Below are 13,234 nucleotides of genomic sequence, written 5' to 3' on the forward strand. Positions count from 1 at the left end.
CTCCATTCTTTTCTTCCCTACTTTGCTCTACCTTCTTCCCGCCCTGCCTTTCTCTTGTTCTCTCCATCCGTCATATATTCTCCTGCATTTTCCCTTATTTTATTATTTCAATTCAAGAGACTTTCATTCCTTCCCTAGTTTTCCACTCCACTGTGTTCCTCTCATCCGTCCTATTTTTGTCTTACTCTATTGTTTTTCTTCCCAACTTATTGTGTACAGTTTATTTCCCCTTCATCCATCTTTGACCTTTTTACTTTGCACTGATATTTCAGGTTTTATTACGTAGAAAATGTTTTCATCCCCCTTAAACTGGGCAAGTGAAAATAAATGAATCATGGCCGTGTATTATCGGTAGAATTAGACACTCTGGAGCCACTGTGCTGCATTATTCTGCTGTTGGATTACATGGCTGAGGATGGCTAACAACTGCAACCACACCCGGAGTCTCTCTCACGGATGGAAATCAGAAATATAAAGAACTTTGTTGCAGTCATTTGATCCTGCGCCCCTCCCACTACCCCCGTCCCCTCCCCGTTATCTCTCTGTGACAGTTTGAAAGGGAATAATGACATGACGCATCGCCTTCCCGAGACATATGAATGAAACGACTAAACGAGCTGGGAGAGAAAGACAAAGGGGACAGGTAGAGATATAGAGAGCAGTGAAGGAAAGACAGGCAGGTGGAAGGAGAGAGTGAGATAGAGGCCGACATCTCGCAGGGAAACAGGGAGACAGGCGTAGCGAGATAAATTCGATGGGTTGAAGAAGAAGACAGAGACAGACTGAGAAAAGAGAGACAAGGGGGGGGGGAAGAGGAAGAGACGGAAAGCCTGCCTCCTTATCTCACCCTTTCACGCTGGCACCTAATACTACTGTCTGTGTGCGTGTGTGTGTGTCTGTGTGTCTCTGTGAATTTCTGAAAGCATCTCTTTGTGCCTCTCCGGGAACCATCACCTTATCGTGGTGGAGAGGTTTGTGTGTCTCTATGACCCTGAGGGCTGTGTTGTCTGGAGCTTTGTGCTCCTGGTAGGGTCTCCCAAGGCAAAGTGGTCTCAGGTGAGGGGCCAGACAAAGAATGGTTCAAAAACCCTATGACACAACGAGGTAGAGATGGAGTGACCCTGCCCGGAGAAAGCCCGGGGCCCCCGTCTGGAGCCAGGCCCAGATGGCGGGCTCATCAGCAAGCATCTGGTGGCCGGGTTTGCCACGGAGCCCGGCCGGGCACAGCCCGAAAAAGCTACGTGGCTCCCATCTCTCCAGCCCATGGGCCCACCACCTGTGGGAGGAACCGCTGGGGTTGGGTGCGCTGCCAAATGGGTGGCAGTGAAGGTCAGGGGCCTCGACGGACCAGACCCGGGCAGCAGACGCTGGCTCTGGGGACGTGGAACGTCACCTCTCTGTGGGGGAAGGAGCCGGAACTGGTGCGGGAGGTGGAGCGCTACCGGTTAGATCTGGTGGGGCTTACCTCTACGCACAGTCTCGGTTCTGGAACCATACTCCTGGATAGGGGTTGGACTCTTTTCTTCTCCGGAGTTGCCCAGGGTGTAAGGCGCCGGCGGGTGTGGGGATACTCACAAGCCCCCGGCTGAGCGCCGCTACATTGGAGTTTACCCCGGTGGACGAGAGGGTAGCCTCCCTATGCCTGCGGGTTGTGGGGGGAAACTCTGACTCTTGTTTGTGCATATGCACCAAACAAGAGCTCAGAGTATTCGGCCTTCTTGGAGACCTTGACTGGAGTCCTGCATGGGGCTCCAGTGGGGGACTCCATTGATCTGCTGGGGGACTTCAACGCGCACGTGGGCAATGATGGAGATACATGGAGAGGAGTGATTGGGAGGAACGGCCTCCCTTATCTGTTGTTGGACTTCTAGTCATGGATTGTCTATAACAAACACCATGTTCGAACATAGGGATGCTCATAAGTGTACTTGGTACCAGAGCACCCTAGGCCAAAGGTCAATGATCGATTTTATAATCGTTTCATCTGATCTGAGGCCGTATGTTTTGGACACTCGGGTGAAGAGAGGGGCGGAGCTTTCAACTGATCACCATCTGGTGGTGAGTTGGGTCAGGGGGTGGGGGAACACTCTGGACAGGCCTGGTAAGCCCAAACGGGTAGTGCAGGTAAATTGGGAACGTCTGGAGGAGGCCCCTGTCCGACAGACTTTCAACTCACACCTCCGGCGGAGCTTTTCGTGCATCCCTGTGGAGGCTGGGGGCATTGAACCCTAGTGAACAATGTTCAAAGTTTCCATTGCTGAAGCTGCGGTGAGGAGCTGTGGTCTTAGGGTCTTAGGTGCCTCAAGGGGCAGTAACCCACGAACACCGTGGTGGACACCGCTGGTCAGGGAAGCCGTCCGACTGAAGAAAGAGTCTTTCCGGGATATGTTATCCCAGAGGACTCCGGAGGCAGTTGCAGGGTACCGAAGGGCCCAAAGGGCTGCAGCCTCTGCCGTGAAAGAGGCAAAGCAGCGGGTGTGGGAGAAGTTTGGAGAAGACATGGAGAAGGACTTTCGGTCGGCACCAAGGTGCTTCTGGAAAACTGTTCGCCACCTCAGGAGGGGGAAGCGGGGAACCATCCAAGCTGTGTACAGTAAGGATGGGACACTGTTGACCTCAACTGAGGAGGTAATAGGGCGGTGGAAGGAGCTCTTTGAGGAACTCCTGAATCCGACTAATACGCCCTCTATGTTAGAGGTAGAGCTGGAGGATGATGGGGGATCATTGTCAATTTCCCAGGCGGAAGTCACTGATGTAGTCAAACAACTCCACAGTGGCAAAGCCCCTGGGATTGATGAGATCCGTCCAGAAATGCTCAAGGCTCTGGGTGTGGAGGGGCTGTCCTGGTTGACACGCCTCTTCAACATTGCGTGGAATCTGGGACAGTGCCAAAGGAGTGGCAGACCGGGGTGGTGGTTACGTTTTTAAAAAGGGGGACCAGAGGGTGTGTGCCAATTACAGGGGTATCACACTTCTCAGCCTCCCTGGTAAAGTCTACTCCAAGGTGCTGGAAAGGAGGGTTCGGCCGATAGTCGAACCTCGTGTTGAAGAGGAATAATGCAGATTCCGTCCTGGTTGTGGAACAACGGACCAGATCTTTACTCTCGCAAGGATCCTGGAGGGAGCCTGGGAGTATGCCCAACTGGTCTACATGTGTTTTGTGGATCTGGAAAAGGCGTATGACCGGGTCCCCCGGGAGATACTGTGGGAGGTGCTGCGGGAGTATGGGGTGAGGGGGTCTCTTCTCAGGGCCATCCAATCTCTGTACGACCAAAGTGAGAGCTGTGTCCGGGTTCTCGGCAGTAAGTCGGACTTGTTTCAGGTGAGGGTTGGCCTCCGCCAGGGCTGCGCTTTGTCACCAATCCTGTTTGTAATATTTATGGACAGGATATCAAGGCGTAGTCGGGGTGGGGAGGTTGGTCGGAGAATCGGCGCAGTGGGTGCGGTATTACATTCAATTTATCGCACAGTTGTGACGAAAAGAGAGCTGAGCCAGAAGGCAAGGCTCTCGATCTACCGGTCAGTTTTTGTTCCTACCCTCACCTATGGTCATGAAGGCTGGGTCATGACCGAAAGAATGAGATCCAGGGTACAAGCGGCCGAAATGGGTTTCCTCAGGAGGGTGGCTGGGCGCCTCCCTAGGGAGGTGTTCCAGGCATGTCCAGCTGGGAGGATGCCTCGGGGAAGACCCAGGACTAGGTGGAGGGATTATATCTCCAACCTGGCCTGGGAACGCCTCGGGATCCCCCAGTCGGAGCTGGTTAATGTTGCTCAGGAAAGGGAAGTTTGGGGTCCCCTGCTGGAGCTGCTCCCCCCCGCGACCCGACACCGGATAAATGGACGAAGATGGATGGATGGATCTCTTTGTGTGCATGAGGGACTTAACTAGGGCTACAACTGACTATTTTCACTAAATCAATCAATTATTTCTTGAATTCACTCAATCGTTTAGTCACGTGTCATCAAGCAAGTGCAATGTCTTCAACCCTTTTTGTTTTGTCCAATCAACAATAAAAATCCAAACAAACGTTAACTTCACGATCATTAAACGATCATTAAACAGAGAAAAGCATAGGGCCGGGTAGCGCCAATGATTTCCCAAATCGATTTCGGTTTCCGATTCACAAGGTCCCGATTCCATTCCATTTCCGATTTGATTCAATATCAATTATGTTGGGGAAACTTCAGTTACAATACTTATTTTGCTTGGATATAAAAGAGATCGGGGATGCTGTAAATTCTACAAGCAAGAACAAAAACCTCAAATAGGTTTTATAATGCACCAGGTTAATGTTCACTTTAAGAATTGACCCCCAAAAAAGGGGGATGATTCAGCCCATCTATGGTGAAAAGACGTGTATTAAAAGATCGATTTGAGGATTTTATTAATCAATGTCAGATCACTCCAACAAAGAACGATTTTAATTGGAGGATCGATCATTTTAACCCAGCCCTAAAAAAGCAGAACAGATAAAGACATGTTTGATTTTCTATTAATATTTTAAGTAATTTATTAAGCAAACTGCCAAACATATGTTGCTTTCAGAACAGTCCACTCTTTATTGTGCTTTCATCGCATATTGATCCTACTTTCACCTGTATTTATTTTCTCAATCCCTCTCAACCCTCGCTGTCCCTCTACTCTCTCCTTCTCTCTTTTTCTTTCAACAGTCTGTTTGTATACAGGCACCTAGAGAGATGTGTGTGTGTGTGTGTGTGTGTGTGTGTGTGTGCGTGCGTGTGTTGTGAGTGAATGAAAATCAAAAATGTTTTTATCTGTCTGATGACTAATTGATTAAGCAAAAAACTGTCCCAGTCTGAAGGCAGTGTTTGCATCTGTCCACTGTGTGCATAATGTGTCAACTATTTCCAGATATTTTTGTGTTTTGATTTCCCGAAATCGGTTTATTGCCCACATGTGCAGTATGTTGCCAGTGTGTGTATGTTTGTTCACCTGCCTGCCAGGTAGAGTTCACTCATTCACATACCCAGAACAAGTGCAGTTTAGCAGAATTGGGTGTGCTGGACAGTGTGGGTCACCTGCACAGTGTATGTAGGAATCAGACACATAAAGAATAAAAGGCACTCAGAGTAACATTTTGGTCTTAAATAAACAGTTCAATATGTTGGGAAAGCCATTTCTTTGCTTTCTTACAGAGTGTACCTTTAAATATAAAGCTAGAGCAGGAAGATGGTAGATCCGAGCCAGAGACAGTTTTTAACGGCAGACATGTTAACATGTCATAGTAGGAAAAGCCATTAATGATGGCTGCATTCCACTTAGGAGAGGCCCTGGTATTAAACCATTAATGATGGCTGCATTCCACTTAGGAGAGGCCCTGGTATTAAACCATTAATGATGGCTGCATTCCACTTAGGAGAGGCCCTGGTATTAAACCATTAATGATGGCTGCATTCCACTTAGGAGAGACCCTGGTATTAAACCATTAATGATGGCTGCATTCCACTTAGGAGAGGTCCTGGTATTAAACCATTACTGATGGCTGCATTCCACTTAGGAGAGGCCCTGGTATTAAACCATTACTGATGGCTGCATTCCACTTAGGAGAGGTCGTGGTATTAAACCATTACTGATGGCTGCATTCCACTTAGGAGAGACCCTGGTATTAAACCATTAATGATGGCTGCATTCCACTTAGGAGAGGTCCTGGTATTAAACCATTAATCATGGCTGAGGAGAGGCCCTGGTATTGTGCATGCTAACTCACTGAAATAGCTTACTGGGACACTTGATGGAACTGACAATCGTTAAAGTTATCAGTTTCAGCTGTGCTTTTCCTACTAAGTCAAAATGTCTGCTGTGAAAAAGGTCCATCGATTCAATTTTGGGGAACAATTGTAAAGATTTACAAAATATTTGTTTAACGTTAGGGCATTTACTATCTAACTGGGACGTCTTGGGACCAATTGTGGCAGGATTGCTATGGGGTGAGTGATGTTTAACCATGTAGCCAACTAATTTAAATAGCTCACCTTACTGTATTGTATTAACAGTTAACTTGAAGCGTAACTCTCGCCAAAATGCAACCTAGAGGCTTTTTGTGAATGTACCAGAGTCAAACTTTCGTTTAAAGGCATAATTAGGACAGAAGAGGCACTTTTAAGATTGTCTGTATTTTCGTTTTCGGTCAAATGGCCTTTTGAATGTTGAGTGCTAGGGGCACTGCTATGATCCTATCAACATCTCTATTTTTAAAACACTAAGAAAGCATGACACGACATGAGACTTTGCTCCAAGTATCACCAGGGGCTCTACACTTTAACAAAAGCGTTGAGAACATTGTTTATGTACACAGAGTTTACTAAAAAGAAAGGTTTTGAACAACTCACTTTAGCAGTTGTTGTTTACGCTTCCACCTTGCCAGTCCAAACAAGTCGATATCCGAATGCGAATGAACGGACTCCATAGGAGGAAATGTCATTCATATATGAAGCTCCTTTTTCAACTACAAGGTCAATATTCTTTTTCACTAACGACAAAACAACAAATTATCCGGGCATTTATATGGAACTAAGCTTTAGGAGCTTTCCGTCTTTACTCTCCTCCCTGTTACGTTGAATTCGGAGATCGACACTTTTTCACAAAAAGACCCTAGGTTAAGAAGTACGCTTTAATTTAATATTTTATGTGGCGTTTTATTTTACAGGGTGCAAGTGTTCCACCAAAACAAGTTCCTTCCTGAGACTATTTTGAAGAGCCACAGTCCAGAGCTTCGCGCCGCCCATGACAATTGTGATTGGTTTAAACTAGTGCTGTAGAACAAATTGCCTCTCAGGGACATTAAAGTTTTCTAAGTCTAAGTCTAAGTCAAACGATTAAAATATTTAATCGCGATTAATCGCATTAATGGCATAGTTAACTCGCAATTAATCACACATTTTGATCTATTCTAAATGTCCCTTGATTTCTTTTTGTCCCATTATATTTTTCTCATTTTAATGCTCTTATCAACATGGAAAAGTGGATCGGCTGGCTTTGTACTTTTGTCGCCTGGCTTTGACGAGGGGGGCGGAGAATTGGCATCAGCTGTGTGCTTGGCCATCAAGTGGTATTTCAGACTGGACGTGCTGCGATGATAGCTCAGTTCATAACAACAAAACACACAGATCACTTTGGTCTTGTCAATGGAACCATTTGGCAACTTTTTAAAAGTAAACTTTCCATTCAGAATCTTATTGGCATCCATTTCGGCGTCTCACGCTCGCCATCCACTCAAAACGTACCGTTAGCCTGCTACTCTTTGGCCGGCTCGCAAGCCCAAACAAGTGTGTATGGCGTGCCTGTTGTTTTGTTTCCGGTCTAGCTAGATCCGGTGTGGTGTTGTAGTTTTTCTAACGTTACTAGTTGTTGCAACAGCATGTGAAAAAACTCCAAAGTTTGCTAGGCCAAAAGAACGTTAATCTCGCGATAAAAAAATTGACGCCGTTAAAATGGGTTTGCGTTAACGCCGTTAATAACGCGTTTAACTGACAGCACTAATTTAAAGAAATGCAAACAACCCAGAGCGTTTTTTTTTATTTCTCCTATCCAGGAATGTATGTGGTGTAGCCAGACCTTCCTCCACACTGCTGTGGAGATAGAGCTGACAATGCGAGACTCTAGAGGAGTAGATTGAGCCTGGGGTCAAACACTGGAAGAGTTTTTGGATTGATGGGATGGATCGGAGAAACAAATCAACAGTCGAGCAACTAGCTGAGCTTCCCTGGCTTTAAATATATATATATTTAAATATATATTTAAATATACGTCTGAGAGCGTTGTAAGATGTATTACTGATGGTAAGTGATGAACCATAGTGACTTATTGTGATGAATGGAAGGAACAATTTACACTACAAGTTATTGAACCAAATTTTTTTTCATATCACAATTTATTTTATCACACTGCTTTAATATTCACGTTCATTTTCACACCGTAGTCCACATTTCGCAGTCACTTCTATTCTTCTGGCTCACCCAAAGAAACATTGGTGAATCTTAAAGTGTGACTAATAAATGTTTTTTTACTGAATAAACTCAAGATTTGTTTTTAATGGATTTTAATGAAACAACTCGACTAGTTATGTCTTGTTTTTAGTCCATGCTTATATTTTCATATTTTAAATACATTTAATTTTCACTTCTACTCCTCATTTATATCTGATTGAGGGGCGCTATGCAGTTTTGGCCATTTCTTCGCTGTTTTTTTGCCGGCTCAGCCATGACGATAGTGTGAAAAACTCCATCGTTACCTCGTTAGCCGGTTCCTGAATGGGCGTATGTATTCAGTGCCGTGAAGCAATTCGTTACATCGCGAGACCTGATAGCTCGCCGGCCTAAGTTGCAAGGGTGGTTTTTCCACTCACAGGCGCTAGGGGGAACCATTCAACTCGAAAAAAAGTCATATAACCATTCCAATGACTCGGAAGCTGATTAAGCTACATATAATAAGAAACAAACCTGACACAATAAGACTTCTAATCAATAAATCTAACATCATGTAGATAATATATTTATTGTAACTTTCCAACCACTTTCTAAGTTGCTAATAGTATTGCATTAGCAATACAAACACTGTTTTAAAGGATGAATTTGTCAGGGGATGGGCAAATAACTCCTCGAGCACCATTACTCTTTCTTCCTGAATTGTTTTTAAAATACATTTTTAATACTTATATCATGAATCGATCTTTAATTATAGCTCTTTTTGTCCGTCTGTTGCCTGTAGCCCACATCAGTATAATAACATTGAGCATCATGAATTGTGTTTATGACCCACAGCATTAAGGAATAATGAGAAAAACTGAGGAGAGGGAGGATTTGGGGTGGCAGAGGGAAAAAGAAACAAAAAACGAAATAAAACAAAGGAGGAAAGAAAAGAAGGCAAAAGAAACCAACAGTCAACAGAGAAAGAAAGAAAAAAAGGGATGAAGAGGAGAAGAAAAATTAAGTGAATGTAGAGAAGAGGAGAGAAAAATGAAGAACATAGCTGCGGTTACTGATGTAAATCTCCCCCAGGTTAAAACAAGATGATAATTAAAAATGTACCGCAGGGTCACACTGTGGCTGGGGCGTGTGCATGTGTGTGTGTGTGTGTGTGTGTGTGTGTGTGTGTGTGTGTGTGTGTGTGAGAGAGAGAGAGAGAGACAGAGAGAGAGAGTGAGTGAGTGAGTGTGTGGGGTGCCTTTATTGCTGTAGGTGTGTGTGTGTGTGTGTTTCTGTTTGTGTGTGTGTGTGTCCCATTAAAAGGTGTCCCTGCTGCAATCAGTGTACAGAGGCCTTAGGGCCTATTTGTTACTACATCAATCTGGAGTTAATGGAAACACACACTCATACACACTTACAAACACATTTCTGCCTACAGTGCTAACATTGTCGGAGAGACCGCCGAACAGCGGGACACACATGCACGTATGCACTTGAACGAACAAACACACACACACACACACACACACACACACACACACACACACACACACACACACACACACACACACACACACGGCAGGGAAGGAAGCCAGCAGGCCCACAGCAGAACACATACCGTTTAGTACAAGCTAATCCCAGTGAGATCCCTTCACTTTTTTAGTAATTTCTGTCTTATTACTCATCAGACCTTTCTTGTTGTTTTCAAAGAAGAGTATTGATTTTTATTCACATTCCTAGTTGAAATGATCCTTTTACTTTCATGCTGGTGCTCACAGTGCTAAAAGGATGTGTCTGAACCTGATGTAAATTGCCAATCCAAACATCCTTTCCTCTGAATCTGAAAATCACCCGGTGAAGACGAATCAAAGTGAAAGGACTAAATTTGAAAATGTCATGGTTTTGACTATCGGCCAATTCTCATCAGTAGATAAGGAAGCGCTGTAGCCAGCGAGTCCTGTGTGGGCTCTGTAAATGTTTTAGCACAAAGTAAATTGGATTGAATACATATCTGCTCATAAGTCACTGTTACAGTAATGACTGACTAGAGAAGATGAAAGGACAAAAATGCAGCAGGACAGGGATAAAGTGCAGAGGACAGCAGAGTGGCACAGACACCATCTTTAAACTGACTCACCCAAGACACCGACTCCTCACCAGCTCTAGGCCTGCTGTTCTGTGCATGAACCTGACCCCTGATTCCCCTAAATACAGCAAGCAATATCCCTACAGGGTCCAGTAAAGCATCTCTTTATCAAGCTCCCAAAAATAAAGCTTGGTGAGTGATAAGGTGATTCTGGTATAATGGCCACAGTTGGAATTCCAGGTCCTGTGATGCCTACTGGCTCAACGAGACTTTAATACATGAACAATCACTACAAAAGTAGTCAATATCCACGATGTTCCACTTCCGGGACTGCACCAGTGCCGGCGAAAATTCCGCCGGATGTCCCTCTTATCGGACGAATGTCCCTAACCTTCCACTTTCTTTGTGTTGGCGTTCTCAACTCTGGTGGATATATAAGGACTATGGTTAACTGCTCCTCAGATCTCTGCAGGGTAAATCCAGACAGCTAGCTAGACTATCTGTCCAATCTGAGTTTTCACGCTGCACGACTAAAACAACGTTTGAACGTACACATCTTCCCCGAGTTCCTTCCCCGAGGCTATTTTGCCGCGACACCGTGGCTCCGTCCGGCGCTTAGTGCCGCCCAAGATGATTGTGATTGATTTAAAGAAATGGCAATAAACCAGAGGACGTTTTTATCCCATAACGGAAGGCTGTGTGGACTAGCAAGATCCTCCTCCGCAGCGCTGTGGAGCAAGGTCTGGCAATGTGAGACTACTACAAAAGAGACGACTGTGAAGGAAGTCAGCCGACACTAGTCTTGCATTGCCAGATTAATCTCCACAGCACCGGTCAGCGCTGGACTACTACGGTCTGGCTACACCGCCTATCTTTTCTGGGATAGGGAAAAAAACATTAGCTTGTTTGTATTTCTGTAAACCAATCACAACTGTGGTCCAATAGCAGAGATAAGGAGAGGGGAGGAACATCCGGCACGTGAGAGACGTGAGACATCAGGTTTTATCCGAGCAATGTACATTTGTTGAGCCAGACTAGCCGACACAGTCACAAGACGCAACTGCTGGGCCTTTATCCATTAGAATGAGGTCCATATTGGACAGTTCCACACCTCAGGGTTTTCGTCCAATGTCTGTGTTCGGTGCCAATGCAGAAGTAATGTTTATGTTCTCTCACATACTCTGTTATATCCGCAATCTTTCCCGAACCATAACCAATTATTTTAGATGCCCAAACTTATTCAACATAATCAAGTGTTTTAGATGTCTAAATTAAATCAGACTTTATGTGCCATAACCATGATCCTTCCCTAACTCAACCAATGTTCTTGTCTGGGATTGTTAAAGGTGCCGTAGGTAGGATTGCGAAGATCCAGGACTTAGCCAAAACATTTTAACATCGACAACTTCTCAGTCCCTCCCCCCTTTCCGCTAAAGCCCAAAACGGTCTCCTAAGCCCCTCCCCCCACAAGGGAGAATGAATGTGTGTGCATGAACAGTGATTGACACGCAGTTAGACACCCCCCAGGCCTTGATTGGTGCATCTGAACAGGGAGCGGTGGATTTTTGCAAATCGCACTACAGGCTGTAGGTGGTGCCAGAGGAGACAGATTTTTTTTTTTTATTACCTGCTTCATGTAGTTCTACTGGAACATAGGGTCAGTTTCAGCAAATATGCATACACCTTTAATGTGCATGCTCTGGGGTCCCAAAAAAGTTGATGCCCCGAAGAATTGTTTTGGTGTTTGTGGGGGGTTAGCAACCTTCGTTGGAATTAACGGAGCCCCATCTTGGAGCATGGTACCTATGTTCTCTTAATATATCCATGCTCTTTATATTAATCCATTATAGTTACACATAAGCATGTTTAATTAAGTGTAGTTAAGTTCTTGATAGCTACCTACGCCAAGGAGGTTATGTTTTCGGTTCGGTTTGTTTGTTTGTTACCAGGATTATGAAAAAACTACTGGACCGATATTCATGAAATTTGGTGGGAGTGTGTAGAATGGGCCAAGAAAGAACCCATTACATTTTGGAGCGGATCCAAATTTCTTGCTCTCCAAATGCCTTACTAGTTCATATAAGTTTTGAGCTCTGTTGTTCTGATCACTGGGTGTCTACCACTTGGGATTTCAATGCCGAAAACCTCTTGCTCAGAGTCAATAATGCATTCGACAACGATCAGGTGCCGTAAACGGGTGAAGACGTGTAGTTAGGATGCAAGCACTGAAATGATAAAAAAGAGCTCCACTTACAGGAACAAAAATCACCATCATCAAATGTGTGTAGCATTGGCAAGTTAAAACAGAGGCACCTCTCCAATGCACAGAATTAAGGTGGAATTATATTTTGAGTTAAAGGTTTTTGGTGTCGCTTTGTAGCACATATGCACCTCTACGGCAGGACTCCAACTAACCGCTTGCATCAAGTAAAATTCCAGCTTTAGTGTTCATTTATGCCTGAATGTCACACTACAGAGGCACTTAAGCTGTCCATCTCTGTTAACAGGGCAAAAATAGAAGTGTCCATGGTAAAGTCACCATGAAGAAACACCACAGAAATGAGCACTTTGCACCAAAGACGGCGACAGCATTTTAAAAACGAGGACCTTCAGGATTACCACTTTAACCTAGGAATAAAGAGATAGAGAGGTGCTGTTGGTCCTTACCAGGCGTGATTTCTATCGTGGTGTCTTGCCTCTGCGGGGGGAAAAGGACCTTGGGAGGCTGAGTGGTCTGCAGAGCTGTGAGAGAGAGGGAAAGAGATACAGGGGCAAGGTTGATTATAAGGAGTGTACGGACGTTTTAATCTAATGAGCTTTGGTCTGGTGGACATATATCATGACATTATGGGCTCATCATTCCCACATAAAAAGTGTTAAATCTATGAATAAAATACAAAGGAAAAGACACACACACACACATACACATATTGTATCCATCCACTACTAATATTTACTTGAACAAAAGAACAAAAGGAAGGGATGTCTTAATTCTTGACTAACAAAGTTAGAACATTGGGTTTACCGTAACAATTTGCCATGTGTCAAAAAGGAGGTATTTTTTCAATCCAAAAAATAAGCCAACAACTTTACTTAAATGTACCAGCATTTCTGTCAACTGAATAAAAGCAAGGTACTTTAGTAGACAGACAGAGCTCGGAGAGTTGGAGAGTGACATATAATAAGGTCGGTCTGAGATTTGAGTTGCAATGTGGCTACAGA

General features: G+C 44.6%; 1 protein-coding gene across 4 annotated transcripts in view; it reads right to left on the reverse strand.

The window, feature by feature from the left end:
• il1rapl2 (interleukin 1 receptor accessory protein-like 2) overlaps window positions 1-13,234 on the reverse strand; it is a 625,772-nt gene that overhangs the window by 97,466 nt on the left and 515,072 nt on the right. For all 4 annotated transcript variants that reach the window (XM_039813808.1, XM_039813805.1, XM_039813806.1 and 1 more), the window contains one exon: window positions 12,680-12,754. In XM_039813808.1, coding sequence (XP_039669742.1) covers window positions 12,680-12,754 — 75 coding nt within the window. The remainder of the gene's footprint in view (window positions 1-12,679; window positions 12,755-13,234) is intronic.

The sequence above is a fragment of the Perca fluviatilis genome, chromosome 10, assembly GCF_010015445.1.
Source record: "Perca fluviatilis chromosome 10, GENO_Pfluv_1.0, whole genome shotgun sequence".
NCBI classification, from domain to species: Eukaryota; Metazoa; Chordata; class Actinopteri; order Perciformes; family Percidae; genus Perca; species Perca fluviatilis.